The sequence below is a fragment of the Callorhinchus milii genome, unplaced genomic scaffold (genome assembly GCF_018977255.1).
Source record: "Callorhinchus milii isolate IMCB2004 unplaced genomic scaffold, IMCB_Cmil_1.0 Scaffold4, whole genome shotgun sequence".
NCBI classification, from domain to species: Eukaryota; Metazoa; Chordata; class Chondrichthyes; order Chimaeriformes; family Callorhinchidae; genus Callorhinchus; species Callorhinchus milii.
This window is the reverse complement of record NW_024704745.1, coordinates 51,708,441-51,724,572: the sequence shown is the minus strand read 5'-3', so window position 1 is coordinate 51,724,572 and position 16,132 is coordinate 51,708,441. Positions and strand designations below refer to the sequence as shown.

Genomic DNA, 16,132 nt, shown 5'->3' with positions numbered 1-16,132 from the left:
AAAGTAACATTTCTTCTTTTATTCCAAAATGTGTAATGAAAATGTTATTTACATTCTAATGGTCTTCCTAATTCTACATCCAACATAATTTATGTCATCAAAACCAATAGGGGGGGGGGGAAAGTAACTCTGTGACCCTGCCCCTTCTGCTCTCTAGTATAAGTGACCCTCAATGCACACTGTACCTCAGTCTTCAAACACAAGAGACAGCATAGATTGAGCAGAAAGTGACATCAGCAGGGTTTACTGCACTTCGCACAGGAAGCCAGCCAGTCAACGACTGAAGCCGCAAGTGTACCATGCTTCCAGCATAGCATGGGTCCACAGTACACCCACACTATAAGTGGACACATGCTAAACTGGGTCATTTTATAAAATAGATTTTGTGACTGCTTTGTGGAATTATGGCTTACATGCACATGGAAATCAAATACATGAAGCATAACAATTTAATAATAATCCTTTGATATATTCATTTGATATAGACCCTCTTCGAGAAGTCTCAAAGCGCTTCACAGAATGTACTGAAAAGTGAATTGACTATATTTTGTAGGTGAAACGAGGCAGCCAATTACACATAGTGTTCCACAAACAGTTGTTGATTGAATGAGCAAAGTGTTATTTTTTTTGAAGGAATTATTACCCCATGAAAAGCAATCCGCCAATCGACTAACAACCATGTTCCTACTTACTGCTAGGTAAACAGAGGAGTGTGGAGTAAGGAAACTTGACCAACATTTTCGCCCGGCCCGGAAATCAAACCCAGGTACTCTCGCTTGTGAGACAAGTGCTCTAACCACTAAGCTTACAGGATAAATTTAACATTTTGGAATGGCAAGATGTCACAATGTGATTTCATCACATTTCCCAACTCTTGCACAGGTCATAATTTAGGCCAGTTAAGAGTTTTCCAAATGACTGTGTTGTTTCGTCTTGCCTTGTTTTGCTGTCTACACTTACACATAGGTTTACATAAGGAACTAATTACCCAGTATAATCATGTTCATTTTTCAAATGAAAAGTGCCCTCCACATGACAAAGAAAAATTAAGGTTAGCCAGATTCCATACAAAACGACTGATGCATTGGTGATGTCATTATTTCCCACTCTCAATATCAGACCTGTCACATACTGTCAGTAATAAAAATAAAGAAACAAGTTCTATACTGCCAGAACGCCAATTCTGTAGACAGTGGAAATTAATAATAATTGAATTTGAGTGGGATTTTTGGATCCTCCTTCTGGAAAACAATGTACAAATGTTTTTCCCCACTTCAAAACACATACAGATAATCTTCACTTTACATGAATTTTATCTCAAACCATTTAAGATTTGAAACAAAATTGAGGGATTTTAAAATACAATTATTTATTTTCCCTTTTATGAATGTTCTTACCTGACTGGAAGGTCCTGGGGAGGCAAAGGGGGAAGGGCATGGTCCATCTTGCAAAGAGAAATGTGCAATAAATACAATGAGCTTAGCAAAAGCACTCCTCACTTCTGTACTAGGGCACTCCAGAAGGTACTCAGAGAAGCGATTTGGGTGGGCAAAAAGAACATTATGTGCAAACCAATAGCGTACATTCTTGCTGTGGCGGAGCAGGATACACAATGCATCATACCTTTGGGAGAAAGAGGAGAGCGTTTCAATACTAATAATTTATAAATATTTATACATCATAAAATGCACAACAGGATAAAATTATTCATCAGTTGTAAAGAAAATACAAATCACCTCTGCAACAAACATTTTAATAGATAAGTATTCATATTTAACATAACTATACAATTATGAAAACGCCACTAGAAAAGTCATGTTCATCAGCGTCTAAAGCATAAATGGAAATGTAAAAAGATGTAAAAAAAACGATGCTTACCATTCGCTTGCTGGACCACGGACAATTTTCTTTGTATGAAACCCTGTATTGAACAAGAACCTTGCCGCAAGTTGAATACTTATCATAGCCAGTTCTTCAGCTTCAGGCAACAGCTGATCTTGCCCTGTATCAACCACAGATGTTTATTAAAAGACGAGGCTCTTCCTAAATACACAGATTTTTCATTTGGAAATGACTGAAAAAGCCACGTTAAAACCAAAGTCTTATAATTCTTCACATCAAAAATATCCCATACATTGTAGGATTAAGTGCATCCAGATTCAAGTAATTTCTTTGTCACAAATGTGATACCACAACTATTACATTTTATATGAAAGTTCAGCCCCCATCTTAAGAACATATGAATTTGCTAGGCAAAAGCCCAAGGTCCATCGACTTCGCCTTCCACCATCCTGGCAGCCACTTGACATGTTATGTCCCAAACTGTATAATGTACCCCTAGATCTTATTTTCCAGCAGAAATCTACTATTTCCCTAGGGAGCCTGTTCCATTAGTTTGCTACTCACTCACTGAAGTAGTGTTTCTGCAGAATTGTTCTGAATTTACTCCCCTTCAATCGCAGGCCATGTCCTCTGGTTCTACTGTTCAGTAGAAGATAAAACAGCTTATCATGGTCTACATTATTTATTCCCTTCAGAATCACCGTAATGATTCAAAAGACCGTAATTATATCGCCGCTCAACCTTCTCTTCTCCAGTGTGAATAAGCCCAGTTTAGCTATTCGCTGCCTATAGTCCAGTCCTGTCATCTCCTCAATCATTTTGGTTGCCCTCCTCTGAATCCTCTCAATCGCCCAGTTTATCTAATCGCTCCTCGTAGTCCAGTCCATCCATTCCCTCAATCATTTTGGTTGCCCTCCTCTGTATCCCCTCAATCGCTGCAATATCCTTTTTGTATTGCGGTGACTAGAATTGCACACAGTATTTCAAGTGTGGTCGCACCAGTAATTTATAAAGTGGCAGGATTACCCCTCTAATCGACACAATATTGCCCATTTAATAAATCTTCTTCACTTACTTTAATGAATATAAATATAATTATCACAGTCTTGAGCGGAGGACAAGAAAGGCAAGGATTAGATTAAAAGAATGAAGATCACACTAGTAGTTAATTTTCCTTTTTTTCATTCTGAATTTGCCCCTCACACCATACCAAAATTGTCTGATGCTTATGTAGTACCCAGTGGAACTTCTGTGTTCAGAACTAATCTACAGAGTCATCAGCACTGGACATACTAAAAAATAATCCTTGCATTTGATATAGTGCCTTATCATGTCTTTAAGATGTCACAAAACAGTTTTTGATTGAGTGACCAAATTGTTATTTTTTTTGAAAGAATTGTTACTCCCCAGAAAAGCAATCTGCCAATCGACTAACAACCAGGTTCCTACTTACTGCTAGGTAAACAAGAGGCCTGTGGAGTTAGGAAACTTGCCCAACATTTCATCCTGCCGGGAATCGAACCCTGATCTCTCGTTTGGGAGGAGTGTTCTAACCACTGAGCTACAGGACAAAATAGGTTTGGTTGCTTGCTTCTTTGATGTTGCTGGTTAGATGTTCTCTGGATGAAATGGGGTTAGGCAAGTAGCTAGGAAGCCAGTTGGTATAAGTATCCAAGCCTATCATTTCAAAGCATGTCAACAGTATTTGAGCAAATAAAGTTAGTTCCTGCAAACATGTTTTAAAAAATCTTACTCAGGAACAGATCTTACGTCAAGAACAATATTCTTAAAAAATGTTTTTTTAAACAAAGATTGTAATCATGGTGAATCTGTGATTAAGTGGTTGTGTAGCATCTTACTCTTGATGCTTTATGTAATACTTCAAACGTAATTGTCAAATGTTTGTGCAGCCTTTCACAGAAAGATCTGGAAACAAAACCATGAAGCCTTTCCCTTTGAAGGATACAGAAATCTATAACAGGAACTTCTCTCCTTCAGAATGAGCCTGCTATACTACTTGAAGGCCTTGTTTTACTCCATTATTAAATAGATCAAATTGTTACTCTGTACTTGTGTCCTTGATCAGTTTACAAGGATCAGTAAATTTAAAAATCTTCTCCACTACAGGCTCATTGCCTGGTATCCACTATAGTCCTTGAGGGCCCTTGCCTTTTGGGTTAAGTTTAGCCAACTGGCCGAAAGGTGACCTGCTGTTGTCTGACAATTAGCAGAGATTATTTTTTTTTGGAGAAAACCATTTGCGTAGTTTCTTTTGCGATTGTGATTCTTGGTCAAGCATACCATGCTCACATTTTAATGCTTTTATACAGGTCAACTTAATCTGGTTGAGGTTTTTAAAGTAATAAACGGATTTGATAGGGTAGATACAGAGAAACTATTTCCTCTGATGGGGGATCCAGAATAAGGGAGCATAGTGTTAAAATTAGAGCTGGGCCATTTAGGAGGCAGTTTTTCACCAAAGGATAGTAGAAATTTGGAACTCTCCCCCAACGGTAGTGGATGCTGGATCCATTCACATCTTCAAGATTGAGGTGGATAGATATTTGTTAGGTCAGGGTATTAAGGGATATGGCAAGTAATTGGACAGCCATGATCTTATAGAATGACAGACGCTTAAGGGGCTGAATGGCCTACGACTGTTTGTATGTTTCTAATACGGTAACACTTCTCAGCAGTTGAAACAACAAGATTTCATTTCTAGAGCGCCTTTCACGTCGGGAGGACATCCCAAGGCGCTGGACAGTTGGGTCAGGACCCGAGCAGGGGGAAATGGTCAGGGGGAGGGAAGGGAGGGAGGGAGGAAGGGGTAGAGAGTCGAGAGGGGAGGTGAAGGCACGGTCAAAGAGAAAGGTCTTGAGACCGGCCTTGAAGGAAGAAAGGGAGGAGGCGGCGAAGGCACTGGGGGATAGAGTTCCAGAGCCTGGGGCTGAGAGGCTGAAGGCCCGGCCACCGATGGTAGGGCGGTTGGGGCGGGGGATGTGGGGCAGACCGGAGCCAGAGGAACGGAGGGTACGGGCAGGTAAGTAGGGGGATAGTAGGTCGGAGAGGTAGGAGGGAGCGAGGCCGTGAATGGCCTTGTAGATGAGGATCTTGAATTCGATCCCCTGGGGGATGGGGAGCCAGTGGAGGCGAGCGAGGGTGGGAGTGATGTGGTCCCGAAGCCTGGTGCGGGACAGTACACGAGCTGCAGAGTTCTGAATGACCTGCAGTGTGGAGGGAGGTGCCGGGAAGGCCGGCGAGGAGAGAGTTCCCATAGTCCAGCCTTGAGGTGATAAAGACGTGGACCAGTTTCAGCAGCGTGAGGGGTGAGGTAGTGCCGTAATCTGGCGATGTTTCGGAGGTGATGGAAGGCGGTGCCAGTTGTGGCGCGGATATGAGGGAGAAAGGACAGCTCAGGGTCGAACAGAAACCCGAGGTTCCTGACTGGCTTTCAGAGGTGGAGAGTGCAGCCTTGGATGCTGATGCTGTCAGCGCCTGAGGTGCGGAGGCGCTGACGTGAGCCAATCAGGAGGGCCTCAGTTTTGCGCACGTTGAGCTGAAGAAAGTTGTCTCTCGTCCAGGACTCGATGTCGGACAGGCAGGCTGTCAGGACATCGGTGGTCGTGGAGTTGAGGGTAGAGGAGGAAAGGTAGAGTTGGGTGTCATCCGCATACATGTGGAAGTTAACCCCATGTCTGCGGATGATGTCACCAAGGGGGAGCATATAGAGGGTGAAGAGGAGGGGACCGAGGACAGAGCCCTGAGGGACGCTACACGAGACAGTGCGGGGGCTGGAGGAAAAGCCGTTTGTGGAAGCAAAATGAAGACGGTGGGAGAGGTACGACCTAAACCACTCAAGGACAGGGTCTTGAAGGTTGAGGTGGGAGGACAAGCGGTGGAGGAGGATAGTGTTGTCGACCGTATCGAATGCTGCCGATAGGTCGAGGAGGACGAGGGAGCCCTGGTCGCAGATGGTCAAGATGTCATAGGTGACCTTGACCAGGGCAGTTTCTGTGCTATGGGCAGCACGGAAACCTGCCTGAAGGGGTTTGAATAATGCATGGGTGGAGAGGAAAGAGCGCAACTGGGAGGCGACAACTCTTTCAAGGACCTTGGACAGGAAGGGGAGGTTGGAGATGGGCCGGTAGCTTGATAGCTGCGACGCATCAAGGGAGGGTTTTTTCAAAGTGGAGTAACGGTGGCAGTTTTTAAGGGAGTGGGAATAGAGCCAGAGGAGAGGGACAGGTTGATGATGTCTGTGATAAGTGGGGCAAGGAGGTGGAGCTGAGAGATAAGGAGTGGAGTGGGGATGGGGTCAAGGGAGCAGGTGGTGGGTTTCAGGGACATAGCAGTGTCCCACAAACAACTGTTTGTGGGACACTACTGTGTAACTGACTACCGATTTTCGCCCACAAAATACATTCAATTCACTTTACAGTATATTCTGTGAAGCGCTTTGAGAAGTCTCGAAGCCGTGATAAGGCCCTATATCAAATGCAAGTATTATTATTACTTTGGGAGGATTAAATCCATTTAACCGTTTTATACCAGTGGAGTGATTCACTACTTTGAATCATGCACCTTGTGAACCATATTGTCTTGATAACTTCTGTGACACTTCAGATTTCTGATTGCTCCTATAATTTTCCACCTGATAACCTGAATGGAAAATTTGGATTAATTTCTGCAATTCTGTAATCCTAAAATGTAAAAGGAACAATTTTAAAAAAAAGAGTAAACTGTTCCACATGATTTTTGAAAATTAGTGAACAACCAGCCTGGCTGGACTTGCAGACCATTACTGGGGGCAGGAAATCCTCCCACTCAGCTCCTGTTAACCCTGCAAGCCTAAAGCTCTCGGGTAGGGTGATCCTAGCTGGACAAGTAGCAGGAAAGCTTGCCAGACAGTGCTATGAATGGCAAGCTATGCGGTTTTAGCTGGTTAGACAGCCGCTTACTGTTTTGGTGAATTTGGCAGACAAACTGTGTTACAACTCCGTGTGGTCCAATTCGATCCTTCCCAACCTAATTTGTGTCTGTGAAGGATATTTGTGTCTGTTTGTGTCTTTGACCTCCAAACGCAAAAAAGTACCATACATTTTTTTTTAGAAATGAGAATAAGGTCCAGAAATAAAATTGAATTTATGACAGGGCAAGGTTTCTTGGAAGAGTCAAGGGTCATACTGAATATACAGTATGCTCTACTGCAGCATACTTGATAAATACAAGACATATAAAATTTAAAGTTCTAAGTCAAAAGAAGCCAAAGAATCTGCATTTCCAATTAACCATTCAAAAAAAAGTAGGAACACCATGCCAAAATCAGGTATCCTAATGTTTTCCACATTGGATAAAGTTATTTTTATAATGGAAAATTGCTGGCGAGGACTGCGAAGAACCTGACAAAAAGTGGTGACAAAGTATTCATAGGCCTGTGTTTTTTTATCCTTTTGTACTTTCTAAGGTCCCATAAAACTGTTCAAAAGTCCCAGTGTTCTGAACAACAATCCTCCAGATTACTGGGAGCAGGGATGCTGTCAACACATTACTTTACAGCAGCAGCAGCAACAACAACTTGCAGAGCACCCCTCATGCAGGGTAGCCTCCCTGAGAGCTTGTCAGCAGTGGAACCAAGCCGGTGGAAAGTGACTGTAATCACGGTCAATGAGGAACGTCTTCAGGCGTGACCTCAAGATGAGGAGGGAAGGGGCTAAATGTAGGGATAGAGGAAGAGTGTTCCAGAGTTTCAGGGCGTAGTGGCTGAAAGCGCAGTCACCAATGGTGGAATGAAGGGCACGAGGGACATGCAGAAGGCTGGAGCCAGTTGAGCGGAGGCAGCGGATGGTGGGTTGGAGAGGAAGCAAAATTATAAGGTGATATCCCATGGTATCCCAGAAAACAGTTAAAATGAATCTTATAAATTTTGAATAAGGGACTTGAAGGATTCAAAAACAAGTGTGAGAATCTTGAAATTGATCCGTTTGGCGACAGGGAACCTGTGGAGCCCAGCGAGTACTGGCGTCAAGGGGGTATGGAGTTTAGTGTGGGTGAGTATGCAGGCGGCGGAATTTTGGATCAGCTGGATCTTGTGCATGGTGGAGCTGGGGAAATCAGAGAAGAGGGCATTTGAAAAGTCAAGTCGGGAGGTGACAAACGCATGGACGAATGTTTTAGCTGTGTCTGGGGTAAGGTACAGTCAGAGGCGGGCAATGTGGTAGAGTGGAGAAAGGTGGTCCTGGTCAGGGATTAAATGTCGGGGAGGAAGGACAGCTGTGGATTGAACCTGACGTCCAGGTTTTGCACCGGTACTGGTGAGTGTGAGGGATAGACCAGGGAGGTTGAGAAGGTCAAAGCCATAGGACAGAAGACAAGGCTCTAATGGGTAGGGTGGTCCGAGCTGGATAAGCAGCAGGAAGTTTACCAGACATGGCTATCAATGACAAGTTAGCCGGTTATAGCTGGTTAAACTCCAGCAGTACCCCAACACACACTCTGGGGTGCCCAAGCCTTCGCTCTTGCCAACCTGTGCGTAATATTCTCCAAAATTATATAAACTGGGTTCGTCTCTCCATAGAGACTATGCACATTCCTTTCCAGACTCAGGGAAACTTCTGTGTGTAAGTGACATATATGTGTGGAACTATGGGTCTTGTTTCAATACTCTTAAACACGATGATGGGTTTCCACATGGGTCAAGATCAAAAACAAATCCTCCTGGATAATTGATCATTCAGCTCATGACTGTTTTTTGAACCCTGCTGGTGCAAATAATCACTACATTTGGGACTAATTACCATGAAACAATTTGCGACGTTCGATAAGGCAGTACAAAATAAGTTCTCTTCTTAAAATGCCTTTCTTGTCATATGCTAACATTTACAAAAGCAAAAACAAGAAAAACAAAGCAACCTTGAAATGATTGTAATAATGCACAAGTGTAATAAAGCAACTGTTAAAAAGCAATTGTTGGGCATCCAATCACTCAGGCCTTGTCTGAGAAGCCCAGAAAAATGGTTGACTTCAAAGATACCAGGCTGCTACGGTCATTTCCTGCTTGTGACATCAGTGGTACTGACAGCCCCCGAAGTCTGCCTTTTTTTAAAACAAATATGAAGTGCGCAGAAAGCCCGCACATCTTATGCCAGCCCAAATCCACAAGGCATCTGCCTTAAACAGTATAGTATAACAGGGATCAATTGGATAAAGTATGCCAAATACAGAAAATAAACTGATGAATCAAAAAAGGTTTGGTATTTAAAATAAGACACTTTTTCTCCAAGAGGTTCTTTTTACTTGGCTCCTGTAAACTCTGCAAGCCAAAGCCCGAATAGGTAGGATGGTCCTTGCTGGATAAGCAGGAATTTTGCCAGAAAGCGCTTTCAACGAACTTCGTCAAAACCAATAAACCATTACGAAACCATCTCATTGACGTAGAAAATTACCCAACAATTCAAAAGCTGTGATGCTTCACCTTAGTTTAAACAGAAATATACAATCCGCACAAGGACAAAAGACATTTGCTGCATTGTAATAATAATCCTTGCATTTGATATAGAGCTTTGTCACATCATTGAGAATCTCAAAGTGCTTCACAGGATATACTATCAAATGGATTGACTGTGTATTTTGTGGGTGAAAAGCAGCACCCAGTTATGCACTTTTTCTCCAATAACATCCCACAAACTGCCCATAATGAGTGACCAATCTTTATTTGGGGGATTGTTGGTCAGGAGAAACTCCCTTCTTTTGTATGAATATTGCCATGGGATCATTAACATCCATCTAAACAGGCAGATGGGACCTCCGATTAATAATAACCCTTGCATTTGATATAGCACCTTATCACATCTTTTGAGACATCTCAAAGCACTTCACAGAATATACTGTAAAGTGAATTGACTGTATATTTTGTGAGCAATACGTGGCAGCCAATTGCACACAGCAGTACCCCGGACAGTCGAATTTCAAATGAGGAGTTTTACAGCTCTAATGCCATAAACAGATAGTGGAATATACACTTACCAGGTGGTGGATTCAGGTAGACACTGTTACAGGTCAGTAGTTTCTTCATAAACTGGAAGTACTCCAGGCTATACTGCATTCGGTTGTGCATGAATTGTACATTCTGCTTCCGAACACTTCGCTCTATGACGCTTGGCATCTTTATCTGGTGTGGTTTAATGGTAATCTCCAGCTCGGAAATGTATTTAACTAACTCAGTATCTTTATCTATTGTATCCATACGTTCATAGAAAAGTATATAGGCATTCCACCATCGTTTTTGTCGCCTGTATGACATACGTTTCATCATATGGTCGAAGACTTCACCCATATATTCTCCACCAAAACACTGGTTTTTCATCTCCTCGTCGTCATCCATTTTGCACTCAGTTACATCACCATCATCAAACTTATACCATTTGTTCTTCTCACCATCTCCACCATTTCTCTGAATGATGTAAGAATAGTAATGTCCACCGCTGGCTTGCCCACTGTGCACCAAGACACCAACTAGTCTGTATTTCGTGCTACCAGGCTGTTCATTATCTGGCTGGTCATTTTGGATCACCTGATTTTCTGGATTGATATCATCCCCTTCCAACTTGGCAACACCTGCAACTGTATAAGGCTCCATATCCAGCTCCCGTGGAAACTCAAAATAATCATTGAATTTGATTGCACATTCCCTTTCCCAGTCATAGTCAAATCGTTTCAGTTGAATTGCTAAAACTGGTGGCAGCTTCTTTATTAGCAAACGCTTTACTGTGTCCACCTGAAAGGCAAACAAGTTTCTAAAATATTATAGTACCACTCTACCTAATTTAGAATACATAATTAAAATGTATATTCAAAGACATGTAAAAATGTAGTTTCACATTTTACTTATGGTTTCACCAAAGCCCTCTGGCTCAAGTGACTATCCTACACACACACACAAATCCAAAGGGAAATGTATTCTATTATGCAGAACAACAACAACAACAAAATTACATTTGTATAGCTTCTTTCACGTCGGGAGGACATCCCAAGGCGCTGAGTTCACCCTCATTTGATGATGGCACATAGATTTTCCAGCAAGGACTGAAGCATCCGTGTTTATAACCCAGGTTTATAATATTCTATGATACTGAACTAAACAGTTGAAATTTGGTGGGAATCAAGAAATTAATAATGGATCCAAAGAATACATGTGGCAGATCAGCTGAGGTAGAAATCGTGGCATGCCAGAGGAAAAGTAGAGAATTAGATGTGATGCTGGTGGAGGAATCCTGTATCAAAAGGAAAGATTGAAGGGATTGAAACTGCAAAAGGAACACACTTTGAAAGAGGCAACAACAACAACTTGCACTTACATTGCACCCTTCACGCAGGGTACCGTCACGGAGCATTTGACAGTGGTGGAGTCGGAGCCAGGGGGAGAGGGAGGTGACTGTAAGGTCTTTAGGCGGGATTTGAAAGTGGGGAGAGAGGGGCAAGGTGGGAGAGGGAGAGAATTCTGGGGTGTAGTAGCTGAAGGCACGGCCACCATTGATGGAGCAGAGAGGATGAGGGACAAACGGGAGGCTGGAGCCAGTAAAGCGGAGGAGCGGGTACTGCTGTGAGAGAGGAAGTTGGAGAGATTAGGGGGTGCCAGGGCATGGAGGGATTCAAACACTAGAGTGAGGATCTTGAAGTCGATCCGCTCTGTGACAGGGAGCCAGTGGAGTTTGGTAAGAACTGGGTTAATCAGGGTGCGGAGTTTAGTGCGGGTGAGAATGTGGGCGAGGGAGTTTTGGATGAGTTGAATTTTGTGAATAGTGAAGGGGGGGAGACCAGCAAGGAGGGCATTTGAGTAGTCCAGCCGAGAGGTGACGAAGGTGCAGACAAGGGTTTCAGCTGCTTTGGTTGTGAGGTATAATGTGAATTAGGTGGGCAAAAAAAAGCAGTCCTGGTCAGAGAATGGATGTGGAGTAGAAAGGAAACCTGGGGATTGAACTTGACGCCTAAATTATGCATGGGTTCGGTGCGTCTGAGGCAATGAAGAAGTGATTAGAAACTGCCTTAAGGTTGTAGCACAGTTGAGGGTTACTGTGAATATGTTTGGGACAGTTTCTCTGGAGTGTGAAGTTGAAAGGGGAAATGAGAAAAACTTAAGCTTTAAATTAAAGTTTGCAGGGATGAGTTATCTTCCACTAGAGGCTGACTGATGAGGAGAAAAGGGAGAATTCAACAGCATAAACACCAAAAGGTTAATTAACTCTAATAAGTGTAAAGTGGGAACCTTTTTCCAGATAATTATGCCCAGCGAATGACAATCAATAAATATCCTACTGCTTGCAGAGGTTGAACAAAAACAATGTAGAAGCTATGTGGAAGCTTCAGAATTTGTACAATTGGGCCAGACAGAATATATAAAATATATGTGACTGATACACTCAGGTGATGGAATGGAAAATGTCACGTGGAATGAAAAAGCTGGAATGGTAAGCATGTCCAAGTAAATATCAATAGAACAATATATAGATACTACAGAAGCTGGTAAAAATATATATTGAACTCCTGAAAAAAGACCCTGCCTTATGTCATCATACTGTCAATATCCCAGTCACTTCCTGTGCAAAATGTCACGAGGGGATCCCTTATACACATTTTGCACAGCAAGTGACTGGAATATTGACAGCATATGTTATAATGTTTTGTATGTTAGAAGCGAGTGATTAATTAAAGAGTTTCTAAAGGGAATAAGGGTCTCTTTATTTCATCACTCACTTATAACATATAAAGTCGCTTTTTATACATGCCTGCAAGTAAAATATTAGATACATCAACGGAATAAACTTACCCGCATCACTCAGCAAGCCTTGTTAAATACCAGGGCTGCTCAGCGTACTCTCACAATGAACAGCCTAGTGCGGAAAATGTCACTGGGTCGCTCAGCGAACTCCAGCTATGAGCAGCCTAGTGCGGAAAACGTCACTGGGTCACTCAGCAAACTCTCGCCGCCCTGTACTATAAGAACTGCGTAGTGGGCTAATTTGACTGTTGTGGCAAGATCTCTGCAAGTAGAAATTTTAGATCTTGCTTTCAGTGAGGTTCTGCCTGATTGTTAAAGTCTGAGTGATTCAGGTTGTTAAAATGAGCAAAATGACCAAAACATTTTTTATAGACTATATACATAAATTTATACTGCACTTAACAAATGAGTTTGCCGCTCTGTAACACGGACAGTTGCTCGCTCTGTGCAGGTGCAGTATGTCTGTTGGTGAAGGTCCTCCTGGTCACAGCATCCCCAAGCTTTCATTGTCACCTCGGATACAGTCACTGAACTCTTTTCTCTTGCAGTAACAATATATAAGAGTTTCCCGTGGTAGGATCTGTTATGCAGTATCTATGCCCAGCGTAATTAACTTTAAAACCAATACAAGATTCTTAGGATACAATGAAATACCAACTTCAATGAGAATCTTGTATGGATTTTGAAATGCCCAATTTAGAATCAAATAATAATTTACCTTTTTGTTGCATTTCTCACAGTGGTATGCATTGGCGCCCTCCAACAAGTCTCCTTTCACATATTGTTCAAGTGAGTCAAGCAGGTTTTGATGGTTTCTAATGTCTACATTCAACGTTGTGAAGGATTCTTCACACTCATACCTGCCACAGTGAATAAAACAACAAATGTAACCAATACCTAACCCACTTTTCAAAGATCTTTGAAATCAACAAATACTTTAAGACAAAAATAAGACAAGAAGACAAGAACAAAAATGAAATATTGAAAGTAACCCAAAATTCAGAGTATTATTTAAAAGATATGAATACTGTTAATTTAAGATAAATGATCATCCTTAAAATATAAGTATTTAGGTGAAATACATACATATGCAATGAAATTAAATCAACAAAAAGCTCTAAAATTAATAGAAAAATTAAAAGGGAGGTCAACTTTTTTTAACAAAACTTGAGGGAAAGGGTGACCATTGGTAATTGTACCATATTATGCAAAACAGGTCAAAAAGAGATTAGAGATGTGAAGCGAGAATAGAAAAGGCAATGCAGCAGATCAAAAACATAAGTAGTAAAATTATCCAAAGTCAAAACAAGAGGACAGTCAGATAGAGTTAACCCCATGTATCCAAAACAGAGTTGAAAATGATGGATGATCAAGAGATAACTGTACTAAATCAAAGTTTTATCAAAGATGTAACATTACATCAAAGACATATTATAGATGTTGTGGAATATTACCAAAAGTTCCAGTTATGTTTGAAGGGATGAAAACTAATAAACTCCTCACAGCACAGAGGTCCACAATGTAATGTTATGATTATTATACAGTATAACTAATCCAAACTCTCTTTAATGAAGAAAATAGAAAAGCAAGGAATTTAAGCAGTTGTGGTTATGGAAACCAATGCTTGGATGCTTACCATTACCTTGACCAGAGAGATTATGGATATCTCACAATACTTGTTATTAATACACCATCTTTTACAAAGCTATACACATACCTATGAGGACAGCCTTGACATATCTTCTGATCAGCAAATGAACCCCCAAGAACTTTGCTTAGCATAGTAGGTTGTCCAAGAGCTTTCAAAGCTTCATCCAAGCTGTCCACAAGAGAGTTGAAGAATTCTAAAGCATCATGTTGTTCTCTAAGGTTAACTGGTTCACCCCAAAGCCTGAAAACAGAGGGGAAAAGAATGTTCAAGCTTTTTAAAAAAAATCTTACTAACTCAACATAAGCAGGTTGGGTTTAGCACCTAAAATCATGATCTTCACTCCAGATTAGTTACATTTTCAAACATACCTTCAGCTCCTGATCTGTGCCAATGTGTCAACCAGCACATTTTCCTGTCAATTTTTCTCCAGTTTTCTTACTTTCCCTCTACACCAGAAAGGGATCCTTTTTGAATTATTTTTCTTCTACTAGGTTCTATTCCACAGGCGGTGGATACCTTCTGGTACCTTGCCTAAATGGGCATTAACTTGGCTCAGTTGGTAGCATTCTTGCTTCTGGGTCAGCAGGTTGTGGGTTCAAGTCCCGACACAGGGACTTTATGAGTTTATGATCTTGGATTATGCTCCAGTGCAGCATTGGGGAAACGCTGCATTGTTAGAGGTGGCGTCCTTTGGATGAGACGTTGAACCATGATCCTTTGTCTGCTGTTCGGGTGGATTTTAGGAAGCCCGTAACACTTTTTAAAAAAAAGGAATTTCTCCTGGTGTCCTGGCCAACAATCCTTCATTTAAATTGGTCATTCAACTCCTGGCTGTTTGTGGGACACTGCTGTGCGCAAATTGGCTGCTGCATTCCCCTATAAATACACATTCACTACACTTTACAGAAACCTTGTGAAGTGCACTGAGATGTTTGAGATTATAGGTGCAATATCAAATGCAAGGGTTCTTTTATTGAATGGATACAGCTAGTTAATTTAAAGAAAATTTCTGCAAAAGCTCTGTCAACATTCTTAACAAATTGATATTTTTAATTCATGGAGCACTTATACAATTTATACATTTGAAAACAGTGATACAAAATACATTTTGTAGAATATCCAATGGAATAAATGAAGCTAAATGCAAAAGTTGACTGTAAAACTTGGCATTCTACAGATGGAAGTTTAATGCACAAGTTCTACGAAAGTTACAATTTAAAAAAAAGGTTACCTCACTATTTGAAGTAATTTAATCTTCATACAGTAATCCTTACAATTAGGATAGCGCTGTTCATGTCAGGAGGATGTCCCAAAGCACTTCACAGGATATACTAGAAAATGTTGCTGTGAATGTGATTTTTTTTAATCAAAGGACTCATATAGTTAGTCATTAGATGCGTTCTGTTAACTTCCTAAAAGATTGGTTTTATATTTGGATAGCCATTTAAAACTGATACAGAAATTTCATTTTTTATATAGTTACAGTTTTACAATCAACTTTTGCATTTAGCTTCATTTATTCCATTGGATATTCTACATTTCTATAAAAGAGTTGGAAATCCTTGATAATGATATCTCCCTGCTGGTGGTCTAAGCTAGGCCTTAGTACTTGTATGCACTCTCAGTCTCCTAAATTCATCCGACAGGTCAAAACAAAAATGGCCCAATTTCATAAGAGTGTAATAGTAATAATACTTGCATTTGATATAGCACCTTATCACGTTGTTTAGACGTCTCAAAGCGCTTCACAGAATATCCTATAAAGTGAATTGACTATATATTTTGTGGGCGAAATGTGACTGCCAATTGCGCACGGCAGTTGTAATCAAATTATTATTATTGGAGGTATTGTGGGAATATGGATG

General features: G+C 41.2%; 1 protein-coding gene across 1 annotated transcript in view; it reads right to left on the bottom strand.

Moving 5' to 3' along the window:
- The window catches only part of usp9 (ubiquitin specific peptidase 9), a 91,283-nt gene that overhangs the window by 12,195 nt on the left and 62,956 nt on the right, over window positions 1-16,132 (bottom strand). The window contains exons 33-37 of the mRNA XM_042334406.1: window positions 14,334-14,507; window positions 13,335-13,476; window positions 9,865-10,615; window positions 1,879-2,002; window positions 1,398-1,623 (exon numbers count right to left, since the gene is read on the bottom strand). Of these exons, the coding sequence (XP_042190340.1) occupies window positions 1,398-1,623; window positions 1,879-2,002; window positions 9,865-10,615; window positions 13,335-13,476; window positions 14,334-14,507 (1,417 nt within the window). The remainder of the gene's footprint in view (window positions 1-1,397; window positions 1,624-1,878; window positions 2,003-9,864; window positions 10,616-13,334; window positions 13,477-14,333; window positions 14,508-16,132) is intronic.